Here is a 12998-nt window from a genome sequence, read left to right on the forward strand (position 1 = left end):
AGCCCTTTTCTCGACGGTTTTGTGATGGAATCCCACGGCGAATTTAGTTTATAATCAAGGGAAAGCAGCTATACTCTCTATTTGCACACTTGCCAATGTATGGGCAACATATAGCTCCTGGAAACATTTGCCATAATAAATTTTTTATAAGTGGCTTAGAACTTTTGACAATAAGCCATTTTCCAGTCGCCTCAAGCCTCTTTTTCAGAGCGAGACTACGTGCAAATCCATTGATATGGAAATGTTTTTTTTATTATTCTCATACAAATAAAACTCATTTTCATAAGAAAGGTTTTGTACTTAGCCTCGTTTTGAAAGTCAGATTTTGGCCCATCATTAATCTCGCAAACATGATCATATTTCAATTGCCATTCGTTGAGAAAAGATTTTATAATATTTTCACAGCGTGCGCAACACAAACCCGCCACTCAGATGCAGCGGCCTCCTCAAGATGCTAAAAAACATCCAGGCGATCATGCGCATCAACGATCCAGTGACCTCAAGAGACCTACGGACGGAGGCGGGCCTGGTGGTAAGATACCCCGGATGGACCGTACGTACAGTGGTTCGAGCTCTCACAGCGGCGGACGGCCATCTGGGAGCGGAGACAGCTATGATCCAAGGCGCTCTTCATCGTTCAGTCACTCGGACAGGACTGGTACATCCTCCAAGGAGAGGTCACGTGATGGGTACGTTTTTATCCTCCAAGCCCGGGTTTTTCAAACGTTGGATAGCACTATCCACCGGATAAATCACTATCCTAACAAGCAAGAGCAAACGGTTTGAACCGCTGGGTCTGAACTCGCAAACTTGCTCATGCCAAGCGTAACCCACTTTCCTTTCTTTTTACTGTTAACAGAACTAAACGGTGTACGCTACCTGGCCACAATTGTTCAAAAGGTGGATAGCGCTATCCACCGGATAAATCGCTATCCAGTGGATTCGTCTTATATTTTAGCCTGAGCAGCAGGCGTACGCTAGTGAATTGTCTTGTGTGGCTGGTATCGCCTATTACCCAGTATATGGCCCTGATATCCGCGCGCCTTTCCTCAGTTAAGTGGATAGAGCACCAATCCGGTGTCACTTTAACGGGGGCGTAACTTCAAATCTTGTCGGCAACTCACGGTAAATGACGATGATCACGTCTTCGTGACTCACATGTATGCTTTAACTATCACACAAGATCCTAGCCTATTAGAAAGCAGTAAGAAAAGGTAGCAGCCTTTACTTAAACAGTAATTTTCACCTTCTATTTGGTAACTTTAAGCACAACTTCTTTTTTTAGATCCGATTACAGTCACAGATACCACGACTCGTACCGCGACCGGCCTTCTTTCCACAACTCAGACTTTTCTCGAACTCACGAGAGATCATCGGATCACGGTCGGTCACACGACCAACATTCGCGAGGCTACGAGAGGAGTTCCGATCATTCGCGTTCCTACGAGAAGAGAGATCGGAGAGACGACTATCACCGAGGTAGCTCGCGGGATTATTTATCTGAAGGTCGGTACCACCACTCGCACCGCGAACGGAATAGCGATTCCACTTTGCGTCATGGAAATTCAGTGACCTCTCCGAAGTCTGGTTCTACCCATGAAAGTAAAAGATACGAAGAAAAACGAAGCGTAGAGGGTGAGCGGGATAAAAGATGACAGCGCGTGACATATATTACTTTTTTAGTGGAGGTTTGTTTTAAGCATGCGCATGTCTTGGTGTCTAAACTAGAATAAAATGTGACGGCGTATCTTTCCGAGATACGTAGATACTGTAATTTATTTTATTATTATTTTTCACATTATTTGAGTGCCTAATCTTTTTTTATTTTCTTGTCGTATGTAATTAGTTTCTTCCACCGCAGGGTTTATGACAATGAATAGTCGGTAGAACAAAGTTAGCTTTATTGTAAAAAAAAAAAAACGCTTAATCTTCAGTGAGATTCAGTTTAATGAAACCTTTTTTTTAGGAAAAAAGACATTCCGTACAAAGCAATTAATGAAATGTATTGCCTGTACACAGTGAATATATTTTGGAGTATTTGGTTTATTTATTACGTAAATTAAATTAATATTGTCCGGAAATTGTTAGATATTCTGTAGATGTATGCATGTTAAGGACAGTTTTGAATCCTCAGTTTTTTCTCGACTGAATGTGAGATCAATTCATTTTTCCCAATTGCACGGTAGCAACAGAAGCAGAACTGACAGTAGACAAGGGTTCGTACTACCCAGGAATTTCTGGACAACTTCAGAAGTTCTTGATTTTTCTTTCCAGAGTGCTAAAAACCCCTTGAAAGGAAACTCCTTAAATTTCATAATAATTATTTTACTTTACGAATGTGGCAAAAAATGCGGTAGAAAAAGGATGGTAAACTTTTTCTTTAGGAAAGTATTTTACGTAGAAAAAAGCGTCATGGAGTTTTCATAATTGTACTCTAGAAAGCTCTTAGAATAGGCTATTTGAATTGGATTCTCTCTTAGTACTACGATCCCTGGTTGGAATGCTGGCACTCTCTGTTCAGCTAATGAAACGTGAAAGCTGACAAGGCAAGAGTTCGTTCGCTCGCTCGTAATTAGCCCGCATTTTGAGGTTGCCAATGAGACTGGCTCGGTATTGTATCGAATCGTACGTAGGGAATACTTTTGAGGGACGATATTAGAGCCAGTTTCCCGCGCAACGTCGTAGTAAGCAATAAAGATGGGATCGGGTCCCCTGAACAATTCCATAATACAGTTCGAGACGATACCGACCTCAAAATGGCGACAATCTTGAGGGACTGCGTACGGTGTGAATTAACGTAGTCAGTCGATCGTTTATTGTCGGTGTGCCTCCAGAAGTAACGCATGCAGTTGTTAAACACGCTAGAGAAGTAGAAATATAATAGATATATTTGGTGCAGGAATTTGTTATGAACGTTTTGTACCCAAAGTAGACTGTATTTTTATCGTATTTTGCATCCCTGTGTAAAAAGGTTTTCTGAACTAACTTAGTTGTACAGTTTGAAAGATAGTTTTTGCGAAAGAAAATAAAATGTGGTTTTCTATTATATGTTGACAAGTAAAGTTGCGAATTGTTTTAGTCGCTTGGTGGACTCGGGGGATGGGTATTTTTTGACCAATTTTCTCGACTGTGCCTTGGAGGGGTTGTTTTGTATACAGAATATCAGGGCAAGTCGTTTTTATGCCTAATTTGCCGAAATAGAAGGACCGTTGTAAAGGATCAAATTGGCTACAAACTATTCAAAGTATAATGATGAAAACTCTCTTCTCTGCATTGAAATATAAAACATGAACTAAACAATTAAAATCAAAGAAAGCCTATCGTCAACTCGTGGGAACATTGTTTAGGAAATGATCAAATGGTTATCAACTCTGGTTTTCCCACAGTAAATTTTAGCAAATGATAGAAATTCAGATTGTTTATCCATGTACAATATATTTCATATACTATCTTTGCTCTGCAAACACAATACTTTTCTTTTTGTTTATTGCATTTTATTAAACAACGGTTATTTAGGTACATATTTATAGAAAAACAACAAAACAAATAAGCAAACAAAACAAGCCAAAAACGATGAGAAAAGAACGGTACAAAGCAGGACTTGAACCCGGGAACCTTCGGCTGTATGCGATTTTACTTTACCACTACACCACGAAGGCTGATTACATCACTTTGCCGAAAACTCTTTAAGTTAATGCGTTATCCATGGAACTTCCGCCAGCAAATTCGTTCAGTATGATCGAGCCGCATTAACCGAGCTATTGACAGTGAAAAAACAATGTCAACGCATTTCATAGCAACGAATGAATAAAATAACATGTGCTTTACAAAGCCGATACACCTCGTCAGCGAAGTAGGAGCCAAAACATATGCTTTCTTATCTCGATTTCTGCTGTTATTTTGAAGCTAATGGTCAAAATCACATCCATTTTCGGCCCATACAGGTTCTTAAGAATAGCATGGCATGACATTTTCTTACTTTCAGATCACTTTCCAGCAAGCTGGAATTTGTATATCCCCCGTGATCTTTCGGAATCAGAAGAGTAATTGCTCATTTTCTCGCCAAGTTTAACGCCTGGACGAGTCAAAGGCTCTGGAAATCCAATCCCCAAGTTAACCATCGACCTCATTTGAAAGACTCCTACGTGTCTTAAATTTGGTAAGACCTCTAACCGTGCTGTAGAAAATTTGCCATAAAGAAAACTCTGAGTCTGAGCAGCGAACGCCGAACGATGCACGCTCTCAGCGAAGAATTTGATCCCACCGAACTTCAAGAGCGCGTGCTTCTTCGGAAGCGATAGATCTTCGCACTCTCGAGTTCGGACTCGATTAATTACGAAGTCCGTCTACTGCGAGTGAGCGAGTGACTCATTTGCATATCTCTGTCCCTGCAATAACTCGTGGTACGCTCGCGCGTTCCCACGAGTTAAAAAAAGTTTACACGGTAGCCTGTTCCAGGTGTTTAGTAGACTGCAAGCAGTCTCTTATTTTTCTTTGCTTAGTTACTGCACGCAAGCGGAAAAGCCGCGAGCCGCGAGAAACGAGGGCGTAAGGTCTCAGATCCCTTATTGTAGTAATAACGTCGTGGTTTGCAATCGCGCTGGATGAGATAACGAACTAGACGAATTTTAAGAGAAAAGGGCAGACTGCAAGCAGTCTAGGCGTTTAGATTGTGGTGACAGCGCAAAGAGATGTGGGGGTGGGGGGGGGGGAAGAGTAGGGGTGAGAGCGAGGGAAAGTGGGCGGAATCAACCTCGTCCCCAGGGCTTTTCCCTTAAAAAAAGGGTGGGGCGCCGCCCCACCCTTTTTTTAAGGGAAAAGCCCTGGGGACGAGGTTGGGGCGGAATGACCTTTTGAAAACAAATCTCACATAACAAAACAAATCTCCCTCTCCGTCTTTTCCTCCTTATTGTTTTCTTGCTCTCTTTCTTCCCACTCCACTATCCGAACACCTGGAACAGGCGATTTACACGGAGGAGACGATGGTAAGAACGCGCGATTTTTATCCCCCCTCTCCATAGCCTCCCCGCAGACGTCCTTTCGGGTTCGTTTGTCACGCATTCATTTCTCCCCCATGGGGGAGAAATGAATGCGTGACAAACGAACCCCAAAGGACGTCTGCGGGGAGGCTACCCTCTCCAAAGCCTAGCCTGCGTAGCAGACGTCGTAGCGGGTAGAGGATAGGGAGGAAGCGCCCGCCACGCAGGCTATCCAAAGCCCCTTGACCCTTAAGGCTTCTGCGGAAGAGAGTGAAAAAGGGAATGTAATCGACCGGCAAGGTTTTATCGGCTACCATTCGGAAAATGCCATGTGCAATAATGGTACGCGTTCTTGCTCCCTTCCTACTTTAAATGACGGAGTAGCGTGTTACTAGACAATACCATCCAAAGAAATTTTTAAATCTAGGTAGCCGAACAAACACTGATAAATACAGCTTTGTAACGAGAACCTGCGGCAAGGGACGACACCGAAAAAAAACCTGTTGTAAGCTGTCTTTCAAAGGAGTTGAGAATAGCAGTATTTTAAGCGGCTTTATTATTGATCATTTTTGTTTTCCTTTCATTTAGTTTTATTTTTTCCTCTGGCAATCCCCTCTTTGTCTTCATTTGTCAGCTCCAGAGTCACTTTGAGGATTTGGCCGCGCGAGGCATGGAAGCTGCATGTATTAACTTCGTCTCCAGTTTCTTCTCGTCATTCAAGATGGCGGCCACCTGCTTGCCACGTCACCGTTTCCAGCATGTAAGATTCTAAAACACAACGTTTGTTTCTATAATTAGAATCTGACAACTAGGGAAAACACGGTATTATTCCACGTTTAAACTGTGTGCGTTGGCAGGCTTTGAACTACTTGATCTTCGTCATTAGACAAAATGGTGGTCAGTGCATCTCCCTCCACCGTTTCTTTGGATCATATGTACGCCAAGAATGAAACTTTACTCGAAGAAGATTTACTTTCAAGCTCGACAGATTTCCTAAGCACTTGGTGTGAGGTAAGTTAACTTGACAAACAAAGCCCTCTTGTCGGTTTCGGCAGACATCGTAAGCCTGAAATTTTATCAGTTAGCTTTATTCCAGGTATATTTGGCAGCTCATCTTTATGTTCACTTTGCTTTACATGTAGACCATGAAGCTGTGTGCATTTATGTTACGTGCAATAGAACAAAAGGACTTGAAACCAACTAACACTCTTGCTTATCAGCTAGCGTTTTGCAGAGGTGTAGACACATTTTGGACAACTATGAGCTTATTTTTTTTTACAGCTACACTACGTGAGCCAAAGTTTTAGGTGTAATTTTCATGACTCATGACTCTTGAGATTCGGAATTGCCTAGAGTGGTAACAGATGCAGATCAGTGTACTCAGCATCTCTACATTATAATAATGTTCATGTGTACGCAACATTGACAAATTGTTCAGCATATGCATGATAGCTATTTTTGCAAACACTAAAAACAAACAGACAAAAGACAAACTTCCAAGAAAAAGGGGACCACTTGAACGTTAAAATGAGAATGCAATGTCAGACTTTAAAAGTGTTTATTAGCAGTATCTGTTTAAATTTGCTTTGCTCAGTCTCGCTGTGAAATAATCTGCGATCAGGTACATAAATAAAATGGCAGTAGAATGGAATTTATGTTAAAATACACTTTAAAAAGATATGGCACTACTTCGAATCTTCAGTAAAGCATACTCTCTTCATTTTCAAGGGTAACATTGCTAACAGTGATGATGATGACATCCTCAGTCTTTTGTTTGGACAAGAATTCACAAACTTTGGTGATGGTTCTCCACCACGTAGTGAGAGCACATCATCAGACTCATACATGACACCCAGCCCTGATGCTTTAGATGACGTGGAATTGAGTGAGATTCTCAGCTCAACAACAGGATCACCTGGTGTTGCACATAGCACAGAAGACTTCACCATAGATCTTGGAGGTATTTTGAACAGCGTATTTTTATATATTTTTGCGTCAACGGTATTATTACTTTTAAAGGTGGCCTCTTGCAAGGGAAAGTATATTCATGGTGGTATTTCATGCCGCAGGGCAGGAAACTTGGGCCGTCCGAACGTCTGGGATGGGTAACTTTTCCATTCGGACAAGGAAAAACGTGATCCCAGTTGTCCGAATGGACGACTGAGTTGTAGAGGTCCAACTTAAAAAAAGTCAAGAAACTATACTTACCTGTTTTCTTTGGATATATAATAAAATATTCTTTCCGTAATTAATAACCTAAGTGCTCTAAAAAATAAGTAGCTCTTACAGAAAGTAAAATAAAATATCATTTTGTTTACGTTGTGTGTTTGATTTTGTCGTGCGAGGTGCCGCCATTAAATTCCATGTGAGTCCTGCTGTACAACATAATAGCAGGCTCACGATATTGCACTTGCTTGTCAGTCACGTTTCAGCAAGTTTCAGCGCTTTTCTTCAAGCGTCATGTCTTTGTCTCAGTAGACACTTACTAGCTTTTTAAAGAGGTCAGCACCGGAAACACATGATGCTGATGATGGTACTAGCAATGTTGTTCATTCCAAAAAGAAAAAAAGTGAAGATAACAAGAAAAAGTATGAAACGAAGCGCATAAGAAAGTTTCAACCAGCGTGGCAGAAAGAGTTCGATTGGGTTGTGTATCAAGAAGAAACAAACAAAATGTACTGCTCAACTTGTAGAAAGTATGCTGAATTAGCTGACAAAAGCAGCCCAATGTACATTGGATGTGGAGATGGAGTTCAAGGATTCAGAAGAGAAACTTTAACAGCCCATTCAAAAAGTAAACACAATGACTAAAACAAATGTATCAAAAGATATGTTTTTTCAATTTGTGGAGTTCTGTTAGTTTTAATTCTATGAGCTAAAATGAAATATGAAGTTTATATATTACCCTTTAGTATTGTTGTGGTTGTCTATTTTTGGACAAGTAGTTTTGTGGTTCGGACAAGCAAAATACACATTGTACTTGTCCCAAGGGACAAGTGAATTGAAAAGAAAGTTTCTTGCCCTGACACCACTCTGAGAAAAGATAAAAATTGAAAATGATATATTTTTCACTGAGGCTGAATTATCCAGCATCTTGTTTCTGAGCACCTACAATATCGGGATGCAATAGTTGAGGAGGAAGGAGAGTTTGATGAGGAAGAAGAGGCAGGCAGAGCTGCATAAAGTCTGTGTCCTAAAGTCCAGTAAAAAGCATCATTATTATCAATGTTTATTTAAAGCTATGCCTGCCATTCCTCCCATTTTTTTTCTTATAGTTTCCCCCATCAGCATCATGCTATACCATCCAACTTATACCATAATATCTGAGTCCCAGTACCAGTGATAGAAATATTCATTTTATTATCTATTTGCTCAGTGGTTCTTCATGGTTGTCTTTGTAGGATGGAATGTTGATATTGATTTACCAGACTTTGAAGGAACTACTGACAATTCAGAGTTGACAACAATCACCACAGCTTGTCTGCCAACTTCTGTAACACCTGCAACTACATGTACAGTGACAGTCATGCCATCCAGAACAGCAACAACAACGACAACAACAACAACTGCAGGCCAACCAACTATCTCTCTTATTAACCGAGTAAGTGTAGGGACACTGTTTTATTGTCTGCAGTCATTTTATCATTAACCATTCGAAGCCTGGATTAAGAAACAGATTCTCCTTACCAGACTCGTCACGTTACTGAGGCAATGTGTAGGAGAAGTTTGTTCCACTTGAAAGAGATTCATGTTTCATTGATACCTGACAACCTGCTTTGAATGCACTGATAATCTACATAAGGAATTTTTGAAGTATTCAACTACCTTGATATCATAACTACAGTATTTTGGCCGAGGCTTGGTCCTCATTTTTTTTATGTAGGTGAAAACCTTGTTGGTACAACCACCTCATTAAAACAACCAGGGGTCAATTTAATAAAACTTTTATACGTGTTATTTACAAGTTCTCAGACTCTAGAACAATGGCTGCACTTGTAAATTACACGTGTAAAAGTTTTATTAAATTGACCCTAGGATTTCCTAGCTCACACATGTCGATTTTATGAAGTGCCACTGTACATACAATATTATTTACCCATATAAATGATCACAGTTAAGGTTACTGTGCTACAGATAAATAAACAAGACACAGGTGTCTCATAGGCCTAATAATCACCATCCAAGCTGCTGTGGAAACACTGTTTGGCTCAGTCAGTTCCATCCTCTTGACCTGTGAAATGTGTTTATTATACCTGCTATTGTTTCACCCAGTTTTCTTTCAACAAAAAAATGTTATGCCTTAACTCTCATGAAATAACCTCCCCATCACTACATACAATGTACCAGTGGGGTAACATGCATAATATGTAAAATTATTTGTCAATACAGAGAACATGAAATAAATAATTGCTCATTAGAGGTAGTATTTACAGCGGTCTCGCCCAAGCGACTATATAAGACACATACACCTTACATTCATAATCTTCTTTATCACCTTCAAGAGAATACACTTTATTGGTTGCTATATATGGCTTTACACCTTTCCTTGCTCACTCTCTGCTTCATTGCTCCTCTTTCAGGTACCCTACTCTATCTCGGGTCTGTATCTCTCATCCGGAAGAGGCCGCCAGCTTTCCTCATAATTTCCTTAATAGGAGCATGGGCGAGATAGCTGTAAATTAAGTGTACTACTTACATTTTACAGGGTTCCATCTTAATAATAACTCATCTTATTTTTTTTGCTGATTTAGTCAAAGACACTTGTGCTAACAAGTGAGGAGCTGAGATTGTTGGAATTAGAAGGGGTCACACTGCCCACAGATATGCCACTGACAAAGGTAAAGAAATTTTAAAACAAAATGGGCTTTTATTTTCACAGCAATTGTTGCAATTTTACACGACATTAAATGAAACATCATCCACTTCTTTTTGTAAATTCATACTTATTGTATAGCTTTACCTTTCCATTTTTTTTAACATCGCAGGCTGAAGAAAAAGTTTTAAAGAAAGTTAGAAGGAAAATTAAGAACAAGGTATGTGACTTGCTAATGCCAAGTTAATTCAATATCATTTTTTTTTTTTTGATACATGAAGGTTCCTTCAATGTAACAAATTTTTGAATTGTCAAGTTTGGTAAGTTTTAGCCATTACTAGCCCTTGTCTGACATTGAACTGATTTCTTGTTGGTAGCAATCTGCGCAAGAAAGTAGGCGGAAGAAGAAAGATTATGTTGGGGGATTGGAGGAGAGGTTTGTTGAATTTATTTAAATGTACTTATGATATGAATGCATTTGAACCATGCCAGGTCTAAAGTTGTCCTGACCTAAACAAAATATGATTGCCTGATTAGTTTAAAATTATAAGGACACTTGTTGTAGGTTATTTTCATCTCTGCAGCTAAATTTTAGTTTCCTTTGTTCTTACCTGTAGGTGTAGTAGTGTACCATAATGTGTTCAAAACAATATGGAACATAATACTGAACCACATCATAACCAGATGAAATTCTTTTTTTAGGGTAAAAGCCTGCACAGAACTCAACCATAATCTAACAAAGAAGGTGGCTAATTTGGAAAAGCAAAACAAGTGAGTTGCCACATTTTTTTGATTTGGTAATTGTGCAAAAGAGTTACATGTCAGTGTCCATCTCAGATTCCTTTGATGGGTACATAAATTTACCTGTTGAATGGCTGAGGCTGAAGCTTATGGCCAGGTAATGAAAAACAAATTAATGAACATTGGAGACTCATTCTGGGATGAGGTCAATTTAGTATTCTCCAGGTTCACTTCTAATCATTAAATTGCATGGAAAAAAAAACAAAAGGGTGCATGGCTATTGTAATACCTAAAGGAAAACAATAATTTCATGCTTGAAAAAGAAACTGTTATGTCTTAAAAATGATCATCATTATTATTTTTATCAATAATTTGGTACTTGTAAAATATGCCAGTAGACTGATGAGGCTTCCAAAATTAATGTTCTTTTAGGTCTCTTCTTGACCAACTGAAAGAGCTCCAAGCACTGGTAGCATCTACCCACCCGACAAAAGCCCAGGCTGGCACATGTCTGATGGTGCTGTTTCTGGCTTTTGGTCTGGTCCTTTTTCCTATTAACAATATGAACTTGGGAGAGCAGAAAGATACTGTGGCAAAATATGCTCCAGCTATTGGTGAGTCATTATTTCAGTAGGAGCGTCAGTGTGAGAGAGGGTGAAACCAGAGAGATGAACTCAAGGGCATTGAACCTTTCACAAATTAAATAGGGGTAATGGGAAAGCTATATCCTTTTATGAACTAATTTCATGGGGACTAATACTAGCTGTGTGTTTCAAAGAAGTGTCTATCCAGCATACAAAACTTAACTATGGAACCCTGCCTCAATGACCACCTTGGCAAATGATCACATTATTTTAACTTTTTCTTTTCTGGAAACTGTGTAAATATGTCCACCACATTAAGACAACCAGTATTTGATGGACTCGAGAATGAGCCTGTGTTATGCTAAATTTGACAATAGGACAGGCCTGGGGATGAACTTTAACCCAGTTTCCTAGGCAACCCTCTCATAGCCAATTTAACAAAAACAGTCCCATGGTGCAATTTGAGACAACAGTTACCCAGTCTCCTGGGCTACCTCAAAGTGGCCAATAAAAATTAGATGGCTATTTCAGACCCTGTTTACACAGGTCAGGAAAAATTTTTTTACTGGTGCCAACCATTTACACAGAGCCATGCAAATTCTGTTACAGCACTGTTAACACGAGTCTGAACAAATTTTTGCTGGTGTCATCATTGGAATGGCCTTTAGTAAAGACACCTAACTAGGCTCTAGGCTTTTAATGTGCAAACTCTGCAAAGACTTGCATGGTTCGGGTATTAACACAAGCTAAAATGGACCGTACAGGTCAAAAATTTTGCCCTACTTCTGATCAGGTCAAACACTTGCACACTTCGTCATTCATTATTTTTTGGTTTATTTGCAGTCCGATCACGCACACTTCTTCAAGTAAACGAAGAGTACACAACTGAACCAGAAGATGTTTCAGAGACACCTCCATTTAATTTGAACAATTCAGATTATCTCAAGGCAGCCTCCCCCATCACATTACAAGGTTCTTTATCACATGAAGTTACAGTGGACGTCTCTGAGATTGACAGAACAAGTCAAGAAAATAAAATAAAAGCTCACAAGCGGTAGAATTTTGGAACTGGTGTGTACATAGGATTTCAGTTGTTGAGTTTAGTTTTTTTTATTTACTTTGGATATTGTGTTTTGTTTTGCGAAAGCTCAAGGTTAAATGAACCAGTAGTGACAAGCAGCCATTGATGGCATCATTGTCAGTTACCCATGTTTCACTGAAATATATCCTATTTCAGTTTAAATGACGGTGTTGTAAATAGCAAAAACGGAAATTTTGTATGAAAGAAGTAAAGTTTTGAAAAAATAAACGAAATATGAAGTACAATTTATTGTTCAATGTGTTTGCCATTTTACATACCTACATGTTGAAACTCTTTTAAATTTTTGTCCAATATATCCTTCAGTACGGTTTCATTAAAATAATGGTTTTTATGTCTTAGAGGGGTAAATAGGGTAAAGGTTTGAGAACCTACAGGGCACACATCAACACTAGAACCTCTTCTTTGGGACATCACCATCCAGGGGACACAAAATTTGGTTCCGGAAAAATGTTCACATAATCTTCGTACCTGTTACCTTTGTTGAAGGGACACCTCTATTCAGGGGAAAAGGAACATTTTTTCTGGGTCTCAAAACCTAAATTCAACCTCCATTTAGGGGTTAGCTTAGCTCTCATGACTGACCACAATGAGGGTTGTTAAGATTAAGTGTGCACTTAAGTCAACGTGACTCTCTTAATTAATGGACACCACTATTAGATGCAGACCCCGGGGGTACTCCCTTATATAAGCTATACAGGTTTGTGCCACCCCAAAGGGTAGGGTTTTTGCGCCTTGTTGGTCTTAAAACTGGTATACACTTTGCCCATTTTGGTCTGGAA

General features: G+C 39.6%; 2 protein-coding genes across 3 annotated transcripts in view; both read left to right on the top strand.

The window, feature by feature from the left end:
• Positions 1-3046, top strand: part of LOC140938585 (chromodomain-helicase-DNA-binding protein 1-like) — a 36410-nt gene extending 33364 nt beyond the window's left edge. For both annotated transcript variants that reach the window (XM_073388079.1, XM_073388078.1), the window contains 2 exons: positions 406-689; positions 1286-3046. In XM_073388079.1, coding sequence (XP_073244180.1) covers positions 406-689; positions 1286-1655 — 654 coding nt within the window. In that variant the 3' untranslated portion in view covers positions 1656-3046. The remainder of the gene's footprint in view (positions 1-405; positions 690-1285) is intronic.
• A 2690-nt stretch (positions 3047-5736) lies between these two features.
• On the top strand, positions 5737-12443 carry LOC140936347 (cyclic AMP-responsive element-binding protein 3-like protein 3-A). Its single transcript, XM_073385812.1, has 9 exons — positions 5737-5990; positions 6708-6939; positions 8381-8580; positions 9731-9817; positions 9965-10012; positions 10170-10228; positions 10495-10563; positions 10966-11147; positions 11961-12443. The coding sequence occupies exons 1-9, from the start codon at positions 5871-5873 to the stop codon at positions 12173-12175; spliced, it is 1212 nt and encodes a 403-aa protein (XP_073241913.1). The 5' UTR covers positions 5737-5870; the 3' UTR covers positions 12176-12443.
• Positions 12444-12998: the final 555 nt, after the last annotated feature.

Source organism: Porites lutea, chromosome 5, assembly GCF_958299795.1.
Source record: "Porites lutea chromosome 5, jaPorLute2.1, whole genome shotgun sequence".
Classification (NCBI taxonomy): Eukaryota; Metazoa; Cnidaria; class Anthozoa; order Scleractinia; family Poritidae; genus Porites; species Porites lutea.